The sequence below is a fragment of the Argiope bruennichi genome, chromosome X2 (genome assembly GCF_947563725.1).
Source record: "Argiope bruennichi chromosome X2, qqArgBrue1.1, whole genome shotgun sequence".
Classification (NCBI taxonomy): Eukaryota; Metazoa; Arthropoda; class Arachnida; order Araneae; family Araneidae; genus Argiope; species Argiope bruennichi.
In genome coordinates this window covers 89,616,241-89,637,848 of record NC_079163.1, presented here as the reverse complement: position 1 = coordinate 89,637,848, position 21,608 = coordinate 89,616,241, and the positions used below count along the sequence as shown (strand labels likewise).

At 28.2% G+C, this 21,608-nt stretch overlaps 1 protein-coding gene and 1 long non-coding RNA gene across 5 annotated transcripts in view; one reads left to right on the top strand and one right to left on the bottom strand.

The window, feature by feature from the left end:
- Positions 1-10,902, bottom strand: part of LOC129960519 (mushroom body large-type Kenyon cell-specific protein 1-like) — a 53,830-nt gene extending 42,928 nt beyond the window's left edge. The window contains exons 1-3 of the mRNA XM_056074003.1: positions 10,769-10,902; positions 1,195-1,263; positions 109-188 (exon numbers count right to left, since the gene is read on the bottom strand). Of these exons, the coding sequence (XP_055929978.1) occupies positions 109-188; positions 1,195-1,263; positions 10,769-10,862 (243 nt within the window). The 5' untranslated portion in view covers positions 10,863-10,902. The remainder of the gene's footprint in view (positions 1-108; positions 189-1,194; positions 1,264-10,768) is intronic.
- Positions 10,608-19,858, top strand: LOC129960523 (uncharacterized). Of its 4 annotated transcripts, none has more exons than XR_008783607.1 (4): positions 10,608-10,952; positions 12,189-12,246; positions 17,820-17,913; positions 19,796-19,858. It is a non-coding gene; the product is annotated as an uncharacterized LOC129960523 (long non-coding RNA). The 4 variants fall into 4 exon arrangements; XR_008783609.1 differs by lacking the exon at positions 10,608-10,952 and adding an exon at positions 11,022-11,326; XR_008783608.1 differs by lacking the exon at positions 10,608-10,952 and adding an exon at positions 11,022-11,683.
- Positions 19,859-21,608: the final 1,750 nt, after the last annotated feature.

Sequence of the window (21,608 nt, the reverse complement as noted above, 5' to 3'; positions counted from 1 at the left end):
ATTTATAAAAAAATATATGCTTATTTTTTTATGCAATACAGAAGGGAAAAAAAAATTATCAAGTGGTTAGTGTTTATTGAGCCATTCCTTGTTGCAGAAAATACTTACATATGGCGGTTGTTTCTTAGCATTACAAAAATAGCATGTGTCTTCTGGTAACCAATCAACTGGAGTTTCACTTTCTAAGTCTGAAGAGAAAAAAATTGACAGATTATATAAGACTGATTTTTTAAAGACCAATAAACAAGATCAAATAATTTAACACACTTCTGGCTTAAGTTTTGAGTTTTAAGGAGAACAAAAATAAAGCCAATTAGATTCCATAAACAAAAAGCAAAAACCTTGCAAAAGCAGGCTTTGTCAAATAATTTATTATTTTCTCAATTCAAAATTCATGTCATTTAGTTTTAATTAAAGGTAACAGTTTTAATTTAAACTAATTGATATATCTGTTATTAAATATTTTCATGTATAATATTTTTAATATAAAAACTATTTTTGCATAAATTATTGTAATACATTTGTTTCACTATAATCATGCTACTTAATTGACTATCCTTGGGCTCTGAATCATCACTTGAAAATGAAGGGTTTATCAGTTCCTTCCTCCAGGGACCATTAAATATCTACTTCATATCAATAAAAATTTCCAAAAAATAGGATCCAGAGGATAATAATAATAAAAAATGATGGGAATAGTTTAAAGTTTTAATGTATTTTAAAAATCATGTGCATTATTTTTCAAAAAATTAAAAACGGAAATATATATATAAAAGATATCACTGAAAAGGACAAATTTTGAATTTTAAGATGGTACAAAAATATTTCTTCTAAAATTACTGAAAAAAAAAATTCAGTTTGTTTCTAATTTACTGAATATTTAATAGACATTTAATGGTTTTATATTCAGTTTTCAAATGAAATGATTCAAAGCATTTTTTGAAGAAATTCAATTAAGAATATCACTAATATAATGTAAAGTTCAGAAACCATTTCAATACAGTTAAATCAAATTTAATATTAATCTTAAAATTGGATTGGATTAGTTTAACCATAAAATGTTCGATATCTAAAAATGTGTTAGAGTATTAAACATCAAATTTATTACCAGATATTTTATCCATTGTTTTGTTAAAGACTAAAAAAAAAATCACCATTTATCTATTATGACAAAAAAAGGGAGGGAAACAGTACCAGTAAATGGCTGTACAAGAATTCTCCATTTTCGTGCTCCCATCAGCTCTTCTGCCAGCCGCTCCAAGCCTAAAAAGACCATTTTAAAACTTAGAAATTCAGTTCTGATATATAATTTTCTGATTGGACATAAGCAAAGATGTGTATTTTTTACTATAATGTGCAGTATTTTAAAAATGCAAATTTAAAAGTTTATTATTGCATAAGCAACAAAGAACACTACATGCAAAAGTTACCATAAGTTATACTTTCATATTATTTTTAAAAATGCACTGTAAAAAAAAGAAAATGATAAAAACCAGTAAAAGGATAAGTTTAATTCACTGTCCTGGGTACCAGTCTTAAAATGCGCCACAGAAACAAAACATTAATTACTACAGTTATGTCCCCTTTTAAGCAAAATACCAAGAAAGAGTGAAAAAATGTATGGTTCAGGTACTCTCATTACACCACCATAGCAGATGTAGTAAGAGTGCTTAAAATGTTCAAAGTCACTTCAACTATAATAACTGATTCTACAGAAACTCCCCACCATAACAGTGAATTTATGCATTGTGTTTCTTTTCATAATATTTTTCTTTCCAACACACCATTCTTTTTCTTGTAATGAGGAGATCAGACTTCAGCAGAATATCTTTAAATTCGTTTAAAGTCGAATTTCATACATTAAAGTTAATTAATAAGAAGGTAACATGGTTTCAAACAGTTACTTGCATCAACGTCTCTACTCGCGAGTTAAATTTCTAAATTTAGAGTTAAAGAGTTAGATGAAACCAAAACTAAATCTAAACCAAATTCATTTTGTGAATAAAGGAACCGAGCGATCCCAAACCAAAATTTTGCTCTAAGCTTAAAGCCGGTGGTCGCCAAAAATGACATCTATTTTTAAATTTTCTATTAAAAAAAAAAAAAACACAGTTTTAAAAATCTCACAAATTGCTGGAAAATATAATTTAGTTTCCTTTTAGAAAAATAGATGGCAGCACGAACAATTTTCGTTTCTGTTATGGCATTAATTTTATCTTAAAAATATCCCGATTTTTTTACCTCTGAGCTTTTAAGAAATGAAACTTTACCAAAATCAATCGTCCATTTTCTTACAATATCCAAGAGGTTTTAAATCATAATTTTGTTTAATCTTCAAATTAATTTAAGAACGAACCAAACTGGCCGATTCACAGGTGTCCTATTTTGAGGACACCGCATGTCTAGGACGTCTGTTTCTTAGTTCGCATCTCTTACTGTGAAAGGTGTGATTTGATATTTTGTGAAGAAGGATGTGGTGCTGATTCTGTGTTCGGGGGGTTATTTATCTTCGGATTCGGGAAAAAGAAGCACATATTTGAAGCCAAATAACATTTCATATTTAATATCTGCTTTTTTTTTTTTTAGACTTACTTACGTTTTACCATCACGTCCTGCCTTACTTTTTTTTTTTTCTGTAAAAATTTAGTTTTCTATATTCATAATTTTTTATTTAACCTTTTTTTCATAATTATAATTATTACATTCCGCATGTAAAAATTGTACAGTGAAAGCTGAAAAAAAAATGTTCAACATATGCAAATCAAGTGTCCACCATCGAAAATATTCGCTGTGCAGTATCAAAAAAATAGCAAACACGAACAATGTGCAGAACAATAATTTTCTATTATGTGTTAGACGAAAAGCCACTTCTACATGCTTTCATGCAAAATACTAAGTTATTTTTAATTTTGTGTTTATTTTTCGCATTATTAATTAATAGAATAAACAATTTCTCAAATTTAATTGTAAATATTCATTTTAACATTTCAGTTGGATTTTATTCTTAGTTGAATTAAATCAAAATTTGCATTAAATTGTAATAGTTCTTAAAGATTTTATAAAATTTAATTTAGAAATTTTGTAGTAAATATATTATATTTTTGTATATTTAATACTTTAAATGGTTTCAAATTACCCAGAACATGAATAAAATTATATATAAACTCAAAATATTCATAATTACTACTGTTGTCATAAGGGATTTATGTAATTATTTCGGAAGATTTTCTTACATAGAGCTTGCTCTAGACAGACGGTGTCCTCGTTTGAGGGCACCGTCCCCAGCGAAAGGAGGCGAGTTAAATTTTTTGACTGCAAAAACCATGTGTATACAACCTATAAATCACACTGATTGTGTTTTTTCATTATATTTCAAAAATTTTAATGACCCACGCCGGAAAGGGTAAAAAAGATTGGACAGTAGAATATCTACCGCGAAACCAGAAAATCTTTGTGATAGGACAAAGCAGAATGGAATCAGAAAAGCTCCGCCATTGATACTTGTGTACATTAAGCTACCTTTCTCAGATTTACATGCACTCCAGTTTGCAGCTGAGGAAATACAAAAATCTTGTAGGATAAAATCAAAGCAATTTTTGTGGGTCAAGCAAATTGAAAAATTGTAACTGGAAATCAGCCAAAAAAACATTCAAATCGAAAATTATTACTAGGCAAATGACTGTAACGCTAGAACAAGAGGGATTGCAACTAACTATCACACTCCTGGATAAAATGTCTCATCCGGAGAGCTCTTACCACAAATATGCAGTTTAAAAGGAAATTTTTCCAATATATGGGATATACTCAAAACGTAATGCATCAAATCAATACATAGTAGTAGAAATTCTCTGTGAAGAAGAAAATACTTTTAATAAAGTACCTTGTTATTTAAAAATTTCCATTTTGATTTTTATATATTCTTTATTGCTGAAGGGGTCAATAAATATATTTTATTCTAGAAAATAAATCATACAGTGCCTTTTTTTTTTAAATACTGCTCGGCTTTTATGCTGGTTTTTAATAATTTTTATTAATGTTCAGTATGAAATAAAATCTGCGATTGCTTAGATATTTTTTTTCCATAAATATTTAAGGAAAACCAAAAATTTTATTGTTCTCTAATTATTTTGCAAAATTTGTAAACAAAATATAATGATGAAATTTTAAAATTAATTCTGATAAATACCTGAATGTTCCTCTCATAATGTATTAGAACAATTGAAGCACAAATTTAACTTAGGATAATTTTTTCCAAAGTTAAGCTTATTAATGCAAATCTAATAAGTTTATTTGCACATCTCCACAAGACAATAAATACATCCTGTTAACGCACCGTCCTAGGCCATCAGTTCAGTGACTGAGATATCTCTCGCAAAAAGGTTGAATTATATCTTCCCTCATAAATAGAAGTAAGAATAAAGAATTGTAAGAATAAAGAATTATAAGAATAAAGAATAATTGTTGAAAGAACATAAAACATGTATCCACTGATTTATATACTTTTTAAATGCAATTATAGAATTCACAATTGTCAGATTCTGCATGCAACATGAATGCATGCAAAAAAAAAAAAAAAAAAAAAAATGTATAAATATCATTTATACATATTATAAAAATGCATAATCCAATGCTTCCATAACAAATTTCATTTTGAACAGACACAAGCATTATTTTAGAATGAACATCCTCATTTTTAAACATGGTTAGGAAAGTGAACAAACATCCTTTCTCCAAACTTTTCACACACAAAAAAAATCCATTTACAAAGCAAATCTTTTGTTGAACTAGTTGAATAATTAGCAATGTAAAGCTAAGAAAATGGTTCATCATACAGGTTTTTTCCCCCTTTTTAATTCTCTTGATGTAGTACAAACCAAGCTTACATAGCAACTCGGATGTAAAAAGAAACCTTTTCAGAATTGATTTAAAAAAAACCATACCAATACTGATAAAACATGAATGAAGACTTTATTAAAAACATAATTTTATCATAACATCACTGTATTAATAGTTCTTCATACATTTTTAAGAGACAAAAATACACAAGTTTCTCAAAACACTAAAACTCTGATTTACCGATTTTATACATGTTCGGTAAATGAAGAACCTGCACCACGTACCCAAATTAATACTATGAATGGGGCATAAGAAGGAACATTTTTAGGATTGTACATAAAGAATGACAGAAATTTTGAATATGTGCTTCCTCCCCTATGAGAATCTTGAACTAGCCTTAATATGTTCTGTATACAGCAATTTTCATTCAGCACTTGAGTCATGTAGGTGGATTTTCTGCACCATCGGAACTCGGTGTTGCCACTCAAAACTGGAAAAAAAATCCCTGTATTTTCCCTGCACGTTTATTCAAGATATGAGGAAATGCATGAATAGTACTCACGTGCTAGTTATAATGCAATGAGATTTTAAGGAGTGGAAAAAAGTAAAGAAAGGAAGCAGCAATTTAATATTATTTGAAATAATGGCCTATCAAAAGAAAGTTTATATTTACATTAAAAAATTCTCCTTATTTATCATCTGGAATTTAACAAGACAAAATTTATACATCAAGGAAAGGAGAAGTATACATTACATCTCATGCTAATTGTTAGTTTTCTTTCTTTTCTTTGTTCCCTTTTGTACATCCAATAAACAAGCCTTTACAACTATGCCTTAGAATTATTGCATTCTGTGTATGAAGAAACAAAACAACTACAAGCTTTCTTTGTACTTCGAAAAAATTAATCACTTTTAAGGTGCTTTAAACCGTTTTTCAAATTTAATAATTTTTCATAATGCTATGTATCCAGAAATACAGAATAAAACTATATACGAGAATTTCCCATTGATAAATTAATTCAAAGTGAAAATAAATATTTTCTGGTTTCAATCTTCATTACCTATTTCGCTTCACTGCATATTTGGCCATGTAAGCTTCACAGCATTAATACACATTTTATATGCAAATTGTTGGCAATTTGAATAGGCAATTGTAGTATAATTATTTTCAGCTTTACCAGTTTCTGTTTCATGCAAGGGCAGCAATTTCCCTATATAGGTTTGTTGCCTAGAGAAATATTTTTTGTGCACAGGCATTATATTTATGCAGGCAATGATCAAGTTGACATTTTGAATTGAATAACCATTTCGTTCATAATTTTTTCCCCTGTTAAATTTAACAGATTTCGAGCAATTATTTCTTTGCACCACTGGCCATCTAAATGATTAACATTATGATGCTGTGAAACCAATATAGAGTTAATCCATTACAACTTCTACTTTATTACTGTTTTTGTCCATATTAAGTCTGTACATCAGTTTTGCTGTTGTCCTGAACTAGGCTCAAGTGTACGACACTTATTTTTGATGAATTGCATACAAAACTAAGAATACTTTCTGAAATTAATCTCTCACAAAAACATTTTAATAAATCGTTAATAAAAAAATGATCCTTTAAAGGGTTAATTCTTACAAAACATTGGCATACTGCTTTGGATTTATAATTTTTTCATATTTTACAAAAGTTAAGTTGGCTTGCAGAATGTACCAGAAAGCATTCCATGCACTTATATGTGTAACCAATTCAAACTAACTGCTTCAAGGTGAATAAGAATTATTGAAGAAAGTAGGAAGAATGTTAATTAGAGGTTAGAGAAGTAGCGGGCATTTTCACTAGTCTTTATTTAGCTGAACAATACACATTCTTTAGCATTTTCTAAGAACTGTTCCTGTGCGCAAAGAGTTAAAGAGACGGTCCATAAGTGAAAAAATAATGAAGATTTAAGTTATGTGCATAATGTAAACATACTGAATTAATATAACTCTAGAAAGTAAATACTTTCTCCATTCATTTTCAAAAGAGCCACCTAAGCAAAGAGTGAAGAACAAAACAAGAGATTTTAATGAAATGATATGAAATAAATGAAAATGTCATAAAATGGAGTATAACTGTGGGGGCAGATGACAACCAAAGTATGATAACCCTATTTAAATACATAAAAAGTTTTTATCCAAGAAATATATTATCTGATCATAAATGGGAGTATAAGGTTTTTATTTTAATGACTTTTTTTTTAAATGTTCCATATTTATTCAAATGAAGATAATAAACCACTATTAATTACAATCCTATGAATTTTATTACATTATATGATTGATGAAGACTTCAAAGTTTCAGCCTGAAATATGCTTATTCAATTTATACTTCACATCAGCTTAAATTATAAAAAGAAAAGAAATAGAAGTTAAATGGATCAAGAGCCGAATTTCAATATGTTGTATCAAACAAACGGTTGGTGTATAAAAAGATACGGTAATATAAAATTATAGACATTTCTGGTTAGTATTAATAATAATAGAAGCATATGATAAAATTATAGATAATTTAAAACAAGCAAATGCTCTTCAAAATATTAGGAAATGTTATTTGGAAATAAAAAAAGCCACATTAGAGGTTAGTTGGTTAAGCAATATTTAATGTCATAAAAGCCAGATCTGCATATGCGGAGCCAAAATTGTGGTATAAAAAAACTCTGAGTAATAAAATCTGTCTGCATACTAGCAGAGGCTGAACTTTTAAGAACGATTTTGTTCAAAATTTAGGGTCCCCCACCCATTCTAAAGGGTACTAGCTATCAGTTAAAAATTCAGCATGTTTTATTACATTTCTTTTTCGTTGTAACAATTTTAAAATTGGATAAATCCTATAAGGTTGCATTTAAGTCAGTTTGAAGTTTAATTATGTTTCTCCAATTGAATAGTATGTATAATAGGAACATGCAATGCAGAAATTGCATGTATTTTTAGAAGATATGACTATTTTTTTTTCTGAAATATGAATCTTGTACGGTTTATCTGCAAGACTGCATTGTCTTCCTGACGTATAGTTTTGGGACGATAGATGCACAGCTAGTTCCAGCTTTAGATGTTCGAGGATTAATTACTTATTTAGACTCATTTAAAATAAATTTCTTATCCTGAGATAACCTATTTTTCAAATTGCCAAAATGGATAAGAGCTAATAAAAGAGGCTTAATTTTCTCTGGAGTTCATGCACTTTTCCTGTGCACTATACTCAAGATTTTCATTACCTTTTTACCACAATCAGCACAAATAAAGACACTCTGACAAACAGCTTTTGAATGTCCAAATTGTAGTTATTAAAATAGCAAAGAATGTTTGAAATAAAAGGGTTTATTGCTAAATTCATTAAGCTTGCGGTATTTTCGGAGAATGGAATTTTAGGACCTGTTTTTGAGTCAAGATTTCTCTCCCTTTGCATTTTAATATTTCAGAAATATGTTATTCCTCACCATTTTAAATCCCATGCTATTTCCTTTGCTAGTGTAAGTAGAAGTTGTTGTTGTTTCTTATGGTACTTTTCATAGACAAGCCCGTTGACAAAGTCGATGATTTTAAAAAAGAGAGTGTCTTGTTTTTCAGTAGCGCCATCTAGGGCCAAGAGTATGTCTTAGCTATTCATACGTGACAACCCTTTTTACGTGGCGGACTTCATTCATGCATTTCATTCACAGGAAGATGACACACACACATTCGCTTGCACAACACCTTTTAAAAAAGGGGCTCTTTCACACGCCTCACAAATATAACACAGGGGAAGAACAACCATGTCCGAACCAGCACTCGAACCCGGGATGCCAGATCACGGGGAAGACGTGCTGCCCTTAAGCCAGGACACTGGTAAGTAGAAGTTCACCACAAGAAACAACAGCTTATGAAGTTTTTAATGTGGAATGTGCACTAATTAAGTAGCCAAATCTTTTAGTTTTAGAATTTTTTTAGACTTGCTTAAGAGAAAAAACTACAAGCACATCTTCAGAATTAAGATTTTTAATGGACGCCACCTATACTATTAGGGATATAAAAATAGGGACAAAATATGTAAACTTTCATTTTTATGAGAAGCTTTCACTATAATGAAACAAAATATTCAATGAAAAATGTGTAGTTTATAATACCCAATGAAAGGAGTTGGGTTAATTTTCATCACATAATATCAAATATTATTTCAGGTCTAATGGCATCATCCACACAAAGCCCAACAAGGGAGGCAGTCACTAGTTCTAGAAATTCCTATTCCCAAAGAAGCAAGAACAGCCTCTCATGGAAAGCTTTTCCTGTTTATCCTTGAGAGAAGGAAGGAAGAAAGTAAGAAGCAGCAGGTAAAAGAGAGGGTAATCTTAAAAGCAGATCAGGTCACTAGAGTACCTTGGGGTCACAAAACCTGTCATATCTCAAGATGTCCTCCTAAAGGGTTTTAAAAAAAGAAAATGGTAAAATGTAGAATTTATTTCTATAATCCAGATATCTTGAATATATAAGTTCAATTAAACAGCTAGACCTGTTGTCATAATGCATTTAGTGATAACATGTAGCTTTGAATCTTTTTTTAAACTGATATTTTAGAGGTTGCACAGCTTACATCACAAATTTATTATTTACTTATTTAAGTAAATTAATAACCATTGTTCCATTCACAACATGCAACAAAACAATAGTTCAAATTCCTTAAATAAAATTAAACATAAAAAAAAACTACTTTTGAACATCAATAAAAAAATAATGGATATCTGAAGCATAGAGACAAGAATCTGTTTCATTACTAAAACATATGAATATCTGAAGCATAGAAACAAGAATCTATTTCATTACACAAATATAAACCCCCATTATCAAAATTAGAAAATCATGCCTGAAAATAAAGGAGCTGAAGCATGCAATATCAAAGGCAGACAAATCAAGCAAGAAACTATGTTTTAAAAAACATAGTTTCTAAAAAATGCTTTTCTATTTATTTACATCCCTCCCAATCATGTTCCAAAACTATAATCACAATCATTAAAATTTACTTCACAAAATAAATTATAATATACCCAGAATCTACACAACTCCAGGAATAGTTAAATTTATAAAGTTTATAAAACAATGTCTAATTAGAATAATATTTCACCCATGGAGTGCATAAATATTTATCTCAAGAACATCTCCAAACACAGGCAACTTTTATATATGATTACCTTTAAATTCTAAATTCTATAATGCACTGAAAGGTTACGAGCGGAAAAATTATATTAATAGAATTCATCCACGTTATTAACGAAATAAATGTGTTTTCGTCCGGATTACAAAAGCAGAAATTTTTTTGAAAATGAATGATAAGCACATGATTTTTGTTCGAAAACATTTCAAAGCGTCACAAAATCGGTTATGATTTCAAATAGAAATTTCCGCAAAATAGCACAAATAAAAACTAATTCAATTAGTAAATTAAAGAAGAAATTAACTTATGAGATGATTCACTGATTAATACTTTCTTTTCAGACAATTTTTTGAAAAGTACTTTTAATTGCAACATCAGGTATGACGATCACGAATATCGAATATATTTTATAGCTTTATAACTCAGATTATTAAAACACCTCACAGATTTTCCTCAACAAGTTTCTATGATTTAACTTTCGCCACCAATTTTATTGTTTAATTTTGTACTCTAAATTTCTGATCATTTAATGGAGAATTCCAAAGAAAAAATCTTTTATTTTCCGTCATAAAAAATTTTTTGCGAGAGTGCAGGTTTGCTATCGGTTATCAGTGCGAATGGTCTAAAAACCTGTAACCACATGAACGGCTGGATGCAACTGCAAAGCGCTTTTAATGCAATCAGCGCTAATGGTCTAACATCATCATTACACCTAAATCTATGTTTTCTGGAAAATGAAAATACAAAATAGTATTTCTTAAAACCACTTACCAAGAATATATAGAATTTCTTTGCTCCATTTGTGCAATTCTTTTCGAAATACACGTCGCTCATGGGAGCAACGGGAAATAGTACATTCCGCCATTTTTCGCCTTCACCCTAACCATGACGTCAGTAGGAACCGGAAGATACTGTAAAGCCCACACGTCACTACTTTCGGCAAAGACCCGTCAGAGTAAGTAGAAAAATCCGATTTTTTTTAAATCCCTTGGGTAAAACCATTAATGCCAATCATCAGGTGATATATGAAGCCGCCAGGGTTTGGAAATGAAGCTTTCTGAATAATGATTTTAGAACTTAGTGTTATTAGCTGTTAATATCTATCGAAATAAGCAGGGAGGTTTTTTGTCACCCATTATTTTTTTTGCATGCGAATCGTGTGAAAGAGGAGGACCTGCCGTTTTTGTTTCATATTTTGTTTACAAGACATTTTGTCTGATATCGACCATAGCCACGCCTACTTGTAATGACTAATGAAATCCAACTTTATGAAAATCTAGCACACATAAAATTTGCTTTTATTTATAAATTTTTTTCATTAATTTATGCGTAAGTAAAAAAAAAATACTAACAGTTAATAAAAAATATGTACTGCGGTGAGAGGTTTGTTTTGTAATACTTTTCTAAAGATGAATTGATTGAAGTCTAATGGATTAAATTTACACAGTCTGATCAATGATTTACTGTTAATTCAATCACAAATTGTTTTAAACGATGAAATTTCACAAATTAAGTTCGCATTTAATAAAATAATATAGTCCAAGTTTCAGAAGCGGGAATTCTTTCTGTTCATTCAACTTGCGATTACAAAATATGAAAGCTTGTAGCAATTGAATTCTCTAGTGCTATTTTAGTAATCTCAGCTACAAACTGTTGAACGTGAACATATGTTCCGCAATTTAATCAGTATTTACTCATTTATCTTGATGGTTAATATAATTAATTAAGAGAATTATGTGACAAATTTTAGTTTTTCATATCCAAATAAAATTATTCAGAGTTTAATTTTCAGATGAAATATTGATTTAGTTGCTTGTGAAAAAAATATAGTTTTATTAATTACTTATATTTACATTTGTGTTTTTTTTTAATTCTGTCATTTCTTTAGATTTAAAATTCATAATTTTGAATGCTTTTGGTTTGATTATGTTGAATTGAAATCTGTCTAGTAGTTTTGGTTTGACAAATATATACAATTTCACATTCAAGTAATTCAAATCTGTGTGATTATTAATTTTTTAAACTATTATATATAAAAATTCATGATGTTCCTACACTTTCAGATAACAGCTCAAAAATTAAATGTTATTAAATAAAAAATATAATATGAAGTTTTATTTATGATTGATTATTACTGCCTTATTTCTGTTCTGAAATGAAATTTACTTTATTTTTATTATTGCATTGTTAGATACCACAGTACAGAAAGAATGGATATGTTAACTATTTATGTATATCTTGCCTAAGAAGTAAGTTAATCACATAGTGGTAATGCATGTACTTTTATGATATTAATTTTTACCTTCATTAAAATTGCTAGTATGTTCACTATTATCAGGGATTGTTAGCATATATGTGGTTTAATTGTTAATTTTTTATTTAAGAAGTCTTTATTTTCAGTTTTATGTTCTTTCTCTAAATGTAGGCTTTGACAAACACTTTATTGTATACTTCAGAAAAATTAGTTTACAAATCATTAATAATGAGTGTTTTTAAATATTTATGAAATAGGAATCTATGACTGCTGAGATCCTAAAGGTAATTTTAACAGAATTTACATCAGAAAAAAATTCAAATGAAATGTCTATGGAAAAATTCTCCATGTCCATAATTTATTAAATGCACTGTAAAAAGAATTAAGAATGAAATTTTACTGTTCTCAAGAAAATTAAATAAAAATTCATAAAATATTAATGTAAATTGTTATGATTCTTCTAATTTTCTTTTTGTGCATCAATTTCCTGCCATCTAATTTTATATATTAATTACTATGTGTTAATTATAATTCATTTATCATTATTGCATTTTAATTTTTAATTTATTCACATTATTCTTCTTAGTTCCGTAAAGTTTGTAGTATTTTCATTTATTCTGTACCTCTCTATAGTTATAAAATTGCTTGTCAATTTTCGACCATTCTACATGAAATCACAATTTATTATTGAAAAGAGGTATGAATAAGTATGGTAATTTTTAGACAGCTTTTGAAATGTATGTTATTGTGTTTTCCTACTTTGAAAAGGTGACTGTCCAAGACTTAAATAATTAAAAAAAGACACACACATTAGATTTTTACAGTATATTGATTTACATTAAAAATATGCTCTATAATTTATAAAAACTGTTTGAAGAAAAGTAATTTTAAGTAAAAGGTAAGTAAAGATTAGTAATTTGTAGATCTCTTTAACTCTGAATAATTTTCCAAGTTTGCTGTACGAAATAAATTCATCTTTACCAAAAATTGCCACTGAAATTTTGTTGTTCACATTACAGGAGGGAAAAAAAGCCAAATCTAAATTTCTTTTTGATGCATCATATATTAAATGATCAAAATATTAGGAACACTATTTACTCATTCTTTACAGACTCATACCTGCAGTTCAAGTGCTGATATTCCAAAGTGGATTCACTTTTCAATAGATTTCCCTTAATCAGAATCATTATAGGACAGTGCAATTCACCTATTTTTGAAATGTTAAAAATATGTAAGTTGATTAAAATAATAGTTGTGGCTGCTAGAAAATTTGTCTTCAAAGCTATTGATCCTTATATAAACCAATGACTCAAGTTTTCTATGATTGGGGGGGGGGGGGCTTCAAGTAAAAAGTGGAGTGGTGGAGAAAAATCACTTATTAATGTGTAGTATGCAGTAAAACAAAAACTGCAACGCAACCATAGCTGCATAATACAACCAAGACTCATCACCATCACAAAGCTTATGCATGCTTTCTGCAAAATATCTTGCAAGAAATTGGTTTTAATAGTCAATGAACAAAAAGAAATCTTTTGATTTTGCTATAAAGTTGAAGATATTGCATTTGTAGATTAAATAATAGCAGCATGGAACATTTGGTGAGTGGGAAAGGATTGTCTGGTCTGAAATGGCAGGTTTCATCTGTATTATGCTGATAGCAAGATTTATCTGTGACACATTTAAAGGATTAAGTAGGAAGATTAGTTCACAGTTCTGAAATGAACTGTGGGGTTGGGGGGGGGTTGATTTCAGTTTATACTCCTGGCTTTCAACTCTTATTAGCAGTTACTGTTGTATTAGGGAATTTACTTCTTATAGAGGCAGATCTTATTTTCATATATAATTTTCCACATTTCGTTTTAACTATTATGCAAGACAGCACAATTCAGGATGTTATTTCTATTCTTGAGGCATATTTTTGTTTCATTTGAGTTTCAGTTTTCTTATTACCTTATTGGCAGTTTTCTATTTTGAAAACTAAATGAAGAAACAGAAGAAAATTTAAAAATTTTTGTTGAAGCTCTTTGAAATAATATATCCATCTTTAAACTCCATCTCATGTTCTTTTTTACAAACATGGTTTGTAAATATTAATTGATTCCTAATAATACATAAAAATTATCTTCCAATCTTACTAAACTTGTAATTTAATCATACTAATCTTGAATAGCTTAATTTTAATATGTTGTGCTTTATTTAATGTTATTTAGTACAATTGTATCTTTAATTTTTAATGTTATTTTAAAGTAAATTTTTCAATACAAAATCTAAACATAAACATTATTAGCATACCTTTTTTATATCTCTCATAATATAAATAGGAGTATGCACTTCTGTCGGATTAATATTCTATTTGTAACTCATTACTGAAATACAAATTCTTTAAAATTTTGCATATTTGTCTCAAAGAATTCTTATCTCATGTATTGGAACCATTGCATTGCGCATTAAAGTATTAATTTGCAAATAATGGTAGTTATGATTTTATTCATAAAAGGCAAATTTCAAATGTTGAACGAACTTTGTATTTGAGTATTTTTACTAAAACTATTATAATAAGAATTCTACAATTTAATGTTATAAAATTTACTACTTTGTAGCATTTCATTAGGATTAATTGAAATTAAAAATATAAAAATTCTGTATTGCCAGGTTTTATTCCATTAATTGCTGGTAAACAGCATATCTAAAAGTAATTAAGTTTTATACATTGTTCCAGAACTCATTTGCAGAGGAAAGAGTAGTTATTTATTTATTTTATCTTGTTTCTCCCGTCATAGAAATGACATACTTTGAGAAGGATGATCTTGTCAGTATTTTTTACCTTCTTTTTAATATTTTTTTATTTGTTGATATATTTTTAACATGGATTTAGAAAATTTAAATACAAATTTATTAAACTGTATATTTTTTTTCTTAAGTAAAAAATAAGTATTCTGTAATCTATTTCCAAATAAAAGCTCTTAAATTAAATGTGTTGAAGGAATTATGCTTTACTTTTCTTATATTTGTTGAATGTTGATTTTTTTAAAAAAAAAAAAAAAAAAAGATGAGAATATCATCAATTGAATGTTTTTTATACACTTTGTAAAAATTTTTGATTTCTGAAATCTTTATTAAACCCTATAAATGATTGAATCAATCATTTCCCTTTTTAATGTTCAACAAAAAACAATCGTATTTTTATCCACATTTTCTTAAAATTTTGAAAATTCAATTAGACATAAAAGAACTCCAGTTTATCCTCAATTTATCATAGCTTAAATTAGATCAAAATAATTCAGACATAGAAAATTAGGCTATGTTTAAAATTGCTAGAAGCATTCTGGTAAATTAACTTATCATAACATGAACAAGTTATTACATTATTAGGTTGTAAAAATTATTCCAAGTGAATATAATAAGTGAATAATAATAATAATAAAAAGAGGTTTTTATAGATGACAGTGTATTAGCAATTGATTGTAATTCACAATAGATTAATGCAATGACAAGAATTGATAGGAAAATGTTAATAACTTTTTTATACAATTCGAAAAAAATAGTTTGGATTAAAAAGCTTTAAATATAAATTGAAAAAAAAAATCTTAGATTGGGGGAAGACTAAGTTGAAGTTCAGATCAATCTCGTATTGCCTATTAAAATTTTCTAGAGATAATAGAAATTTAAATAATTTGATATACATATTAGTAAAAAAAAAAACCAGTGAGTAAATTGCTTGTTAAATTTTTATTTACTGATTTTGCTTCAACTATGTAAAACATTAAACTATGGTTTCAAAATCATTTGTGGAGTATTTTTTATGTTTTATACATTGTTGTAAAACAAGTCTGTCGTTTAGCTTTAGAAATAAAATTCTTTGGTTTCTTTAATTTTTAGCCAGGGGGGGGGGATTATTTTTATATTGGAACTATTTACCTGCAGTTTTTCTGACATGAATCTGAAGCAAAAATTTCGAAACATTTTTAGTTTATATGGATTCTGTTACTATTGCAACTTTTAACTCTGTATGGATTGGTGAGTTATATTTTTCTGCATCATTACATTTGAGCTTAAATTTCCATAAATATTGTTTCAAACCTTGGACATTTTCCATTTAATATATTTGATCCCTGGAAAAAGTTAATTTTAAAATTTTGATTCTTGTATAGTTAACGAAACGAGATTTGCAATTATATCTGCAAAAATTTTTAAGAAAAATGTATAAAACTTTTTTTGTGTACTTCACACATCTAACTATGAAGCTAAATGAAAAGGTCTTATTTCTGCCATTTATATAGGATTTAATATATTCTTTTGATATAAAAAATTCAGAGTATGAGATATTTTTCTTTTTGAAAGAAATTCACAGTGCTTACACATATTGTTCTGTGTTGCAATAGCTTTATATGATCAAAAGTATCTACAAACTTTCGGATTCACACTTTTTTTCAAATTTCTTCAAAAAAGCTGAATTAAATTGATAAGTAGATGATGTTTTGGGCTCACCTTGTAGCAGAAATCTGATAATGATTTCCAACTTTAATCAGTGGTTTTGTTTGCTTACATACATTTCTTGTATATTCAGGAAAATATAAAGACTTATTTTAAAAATCCTTAATTTTTTTTCCCCCCACATATTTCTTGCTTATTACATGTTGAGTTTTCAACTAAATTATACTTAACTTCCAAAATACATGATAATATGCCAGCGAAGCTTTTTAGTGAAATTCAAAATAAAGACTTTGAATATTCAAGGAAGTATGGGTATTTATAACATTAATTTTTAGCTATTTGTAAAACATATTATGTTTTTCTTTCTTTAATTTCAAAGTCAGATATGTAGAGAATATGCATATAACGACAGCTTTTATAAAAATTCTTGTTTAATACCTTTAAGATTCAGACAGATATTGGCATTGCAGTGAATTTAATTTCATTTGCTTTCCATGAGAAGCTAAGTGATTGAGGTTTTTCCACAAATTAATATTTCTTACATCTTTGAATTATTATACTGAATCTTAAGAAAGTTAGAAATTTGCAGTAGTATGTGTTAAAAGTTTAAAACGGTAATATTTTTTTATTAAAACTTCAAATATTGACAATCTTAAATTCTGTTCATATGTATTAAATTTTTTATATTTAACAAATATTTTAAAATATAATTATATCTTAAATTTTATTTGTGACCCTCAAATTTAAAAAAAAAAAAGAACAAGTCTATCAAAAATTTAAACACATTAGGCATTTATTTCTAAAAACTGAGTAAAAATAAAGTTGATTATTGCTTTCTTATTAGTTATTATTGCTTTTTGGATTATTATAAATACATGGTATTCCATCTATAAGATAACTTTGTTTTTCAATTAAAGCTTTCATTTTAACGAGCTGAATGCTTGAAAATTTCTCACTGGTTTTCAGTGGCGTTCAAATCGACAGTTAAAAAATAACCGCATTAGGTTTAAACCAATATGACATTGATTTGAAGGCGTGGATCAAGACGTTGTCATGTTAAAAGTCCAATATTTTGCACATAAATTTCATCAAAAGAAAGCAAATATTTGATGAGAGTTTTTTGTTACTTTACAGACTTCCCAACCACTGATGAAAGCTGGGATTGGATTGGATTTGTAGTATTTAGAGGTGCAAGATCCAATTCTGGCCATACTGCGCCAGACATATGGTAAGTAGATTTTAAAAAAATATATTTTTTATGTTTGTAAAAGTTAGTTAATTATGAAATTGCATTAAAATATGTTTAATATATTTGTGTGCTGTCTTTTAGTAAAAATAGCAAGAAGTTAAAATTACAAAATCATATATTAGATAAAATGGTAAAAACAATATCATTTAAAAACTTTAAAATGTTTTGATGGGGATGTTCGCTTACAAGCATTCGCATGTCCAGTGATGAGCAGTTAAAATATTATTGACAATGGAAACTAAAAGCAGGATATTCATTCAAAACATGAACAACGTTTAAATTAACTAGACACCTTAAGTAAATATGAACTCCTTCGTCGAATAAAACGTGTCTATGAGTTGGGCGCGTATGACCAATGTGGGGGCTAGTCAATTTGACATCGTACTCACACACTGGAAAAAAAGGCCAGAAAGAAATTTTGGGTTTTATAAAATGAAGTTTGTTCCTGACTTGATGATCTCATGGCTCTTGCCACAGTGAGTACAAACAACGCTCAAAAATATTTTTAACATCGTTCATAGAATATCTCGCCTCAGAAAAAGAAAAGAAGAAAAAAAAAAGACACTTATTTTCAACGCCATTCGCCATCTCATTTCCTCCAATTCCGACATGATCAGGAACTCAGAAGAATAATATGTCATAATCCCTGCTTTTTAAACTTCCTTAAAAGATTTAGGACTTTCACTGCAAACGGATAAATATAATTATGAAAATGGGAAAGTGCCTCCAAAGAACTCATACTATCAGTATAGATATAACATTTCCGTTCAGGAAAGAGCGAAATTTTCTGAAGGGTATAGAAGATCGCTACTAACTCCGCGGATAAAGCAGATAGTGACGTATCAAGACGGTCACTGAGTGTATTGGTATAAAAAACAATACCACAACCAACATGACCGTTTGTCTTTGAACCATCTGTGAAAAGTTGCTAGTGATCTGAATATTGACATCGCTGGCAACTAAGAAGGTTCTGGAATATTATAGGGTCAATGATCATCTTCTGGGAACCTAAGAAAGGATTTAGAAATGAAAACTGAGGTATATCCCAGGGAGAAAAAGAAAATAGATCAATAGTTTGAATAATCACTGCATCCTGAAGTTCAGAATCATTAAGCAATAGTTTAATTCTCTCTCAAAATGGAAGAATGTAAGAGGGTCAGGCAGTATAATGTCTCCAAAGACTCGGTGAAAGTAACATAGGACGTAAGGGGTATTTAGGGACCGATAATGCTCGAATGTAATACAGGGAGAATAATTTTTTTACCAGAAAATTTAGTGTTAGTGGGATGATAGGTTTCTGTGAAACGGAATGAGCCCAAACCAAATTTTTCTTTATTATTTTCTGGTCGGTCTCCTAAATGACTTCGTGACCGAATCTTCACCGTAAAATGTTAGTTCAGACATATTCTTTATTTGGCCGTAGTTCAAGGAAAGCTTATCCAACTTTTCGGGATAAATTCGAAAAAAAAAAAAAAAAAAAAAAACTGTAAATCCGGAAATGTCAGGATTTTTTTTTTTTTTTTTTTTTTGATTAAGCAATATATATACTGTATTTCAAAAAAATATTTCGCGGAACTAGAAGTTAAAACATAAGCATATCTCTGAAGTATATTTTGACTTTTTATTTCAGGTCTAAGTTTTTTATTTATTGTAATATTAATCTAGATCAAATTATCTTAATACTGTAACTGTTATTTATGAGTATATGTTTTACTTTCAAGATGCACATTAGCATTTCATTTAAAAATGTATTTAACGTTTTTTTTTTTTTTTTTCTTTCTTTCTTTCTTCTTCTTCTTTCTTTCTTTCTTTCCCTCTGAATGAACACCAATATACATAGTTTTCTTTCTTTTCTTTCCAGGTTATAGGAAACCCAGCTCCAACTTTATGCATTATCTTAATATGAATAAAAAATTGAACTTTTTTTTATAAGTGCATTTTTCTGTTTCATAGCTTTTACACTGTACATGATTCTTATTTCTCACAGACATGGGAAGCATTCTTTTTCATAGCAGTGATTTTTGTCATATTACATTAAAAGAATTGATTATTTACAACCTAATTACTTTCTTCAGAATTACTAGTACTTCATTGTTTTGTGATTGATTTGTCTCATCATAAAATTTGTAAACAACCTAATATTAAAACAAAGCTCATTTAGATCTGAAACTTTATCAAAGTTCTTTCTCCATTTAGCAATGAATTTCTATTAGAATATCTACTGAGGAAAATTACTTTAATATAATTTTTGGCACAATTTTTGCAGTTTGTATGAAGCATCAGTCAATATTAACTAATGGTAGACTCTCAGCTCACTACTAGTTATCAGCTGGAAAACAACATGAAAGAATTATGTATGGCCATAGGTGAAAGATCAATAATGAGAGTTAAGTGTTTTTTAACTTGTCCATTATTAATTTTTAATAAGGTTATTCATGATATTTATATGGTTGCATTTGTTTAATTTGATAAGATAGTTGGAGTATTTTTCTTGCTATCTTATATATGTGTCATTTTATTTTATTGTTTTATTAAACAATTATTCTAAATTTTAATCACAAATAAATTTATGCTCTAATCATTGCTTCAAATCTTATTTTCCAAACTATAGCATATGTTTTCCTTGCCCGATTACAGTACTATCTTAATTTTTTCAATTGCATAAATAATTCATTACACATTCAAAGACATTTATAACATCAAAACTATTAATTTCAGTGTCAAATGAGTAGATGGCGCTGCATATATTCACTTTCATTTGTATATATTCATAACTCTTTCTTTTACATTGTCCACTTCTGTAAATACCTCGTGTTTTATACAGGGATGTTAGAGAATTTTCTCTTTACAAGGAGTAACATGATATGCAAGTCAGCTGCAGAGAACAAGTCCCTTGCAAATTGTAATAAATAGTTCACTGTTCATTTTTTATGTTCTTTGATATTTGTTCTAATGTGTATATTTTTTCCTGATTTAAATATTTATCCTGCTTTTAAAAAGTATTCTGATGATGATTAGGTGTGTGTCAAAAAGGGTGTTACACCAGTAAAAACTCATAAATAAAATTTAAAAAAATAGAATTTAAATAGCTGTCAAAGGACTAGCTATTCAATTTTTTTTTTTTTTTTTTTTTTTTTTTTTTTTTTTTTTCCATAATCTTGTGTACTAGAAGTTCAAAACAGCCCAAGGAAAAAAAAGAAAGAAAAAAAAAAGAGTAGGCATAAAATAGAAAAAGTGGAGAGGTCTAAATAGCCCAAGCAGAAGAGTCTACATAATATTCCAACAGCATCATTGAAACATAATTTGTAAATAATAAAATTTACCAAAGATATGCAATTTAAATTTAGAAGAAGAAAAAATATATATATATAAATAAACTAAAAAAAATGGGAAAAAAATAAGTAAATGAAAAAATAAACAAACAGAAATATAAATATATACAATGGCCCAGTCTAAGGTAGAGTCCATGAATCAGGAATAAAAGGACTGATAGAGTTTTTTTTTTTTTTTTTGCATTTTTTTTTTTTTTTTTTTTTGCATTTTTTTTTTTTTTTTTTTTTTGCATTTTTTTCCCTTGTACTCACTAGTAACTGTCCACTTTTAATAGAGCTTGACAAACCAGGATAAATTATTGTTCAATTTGGAAAATTCTGCTTTCATTATGATATAGGAAA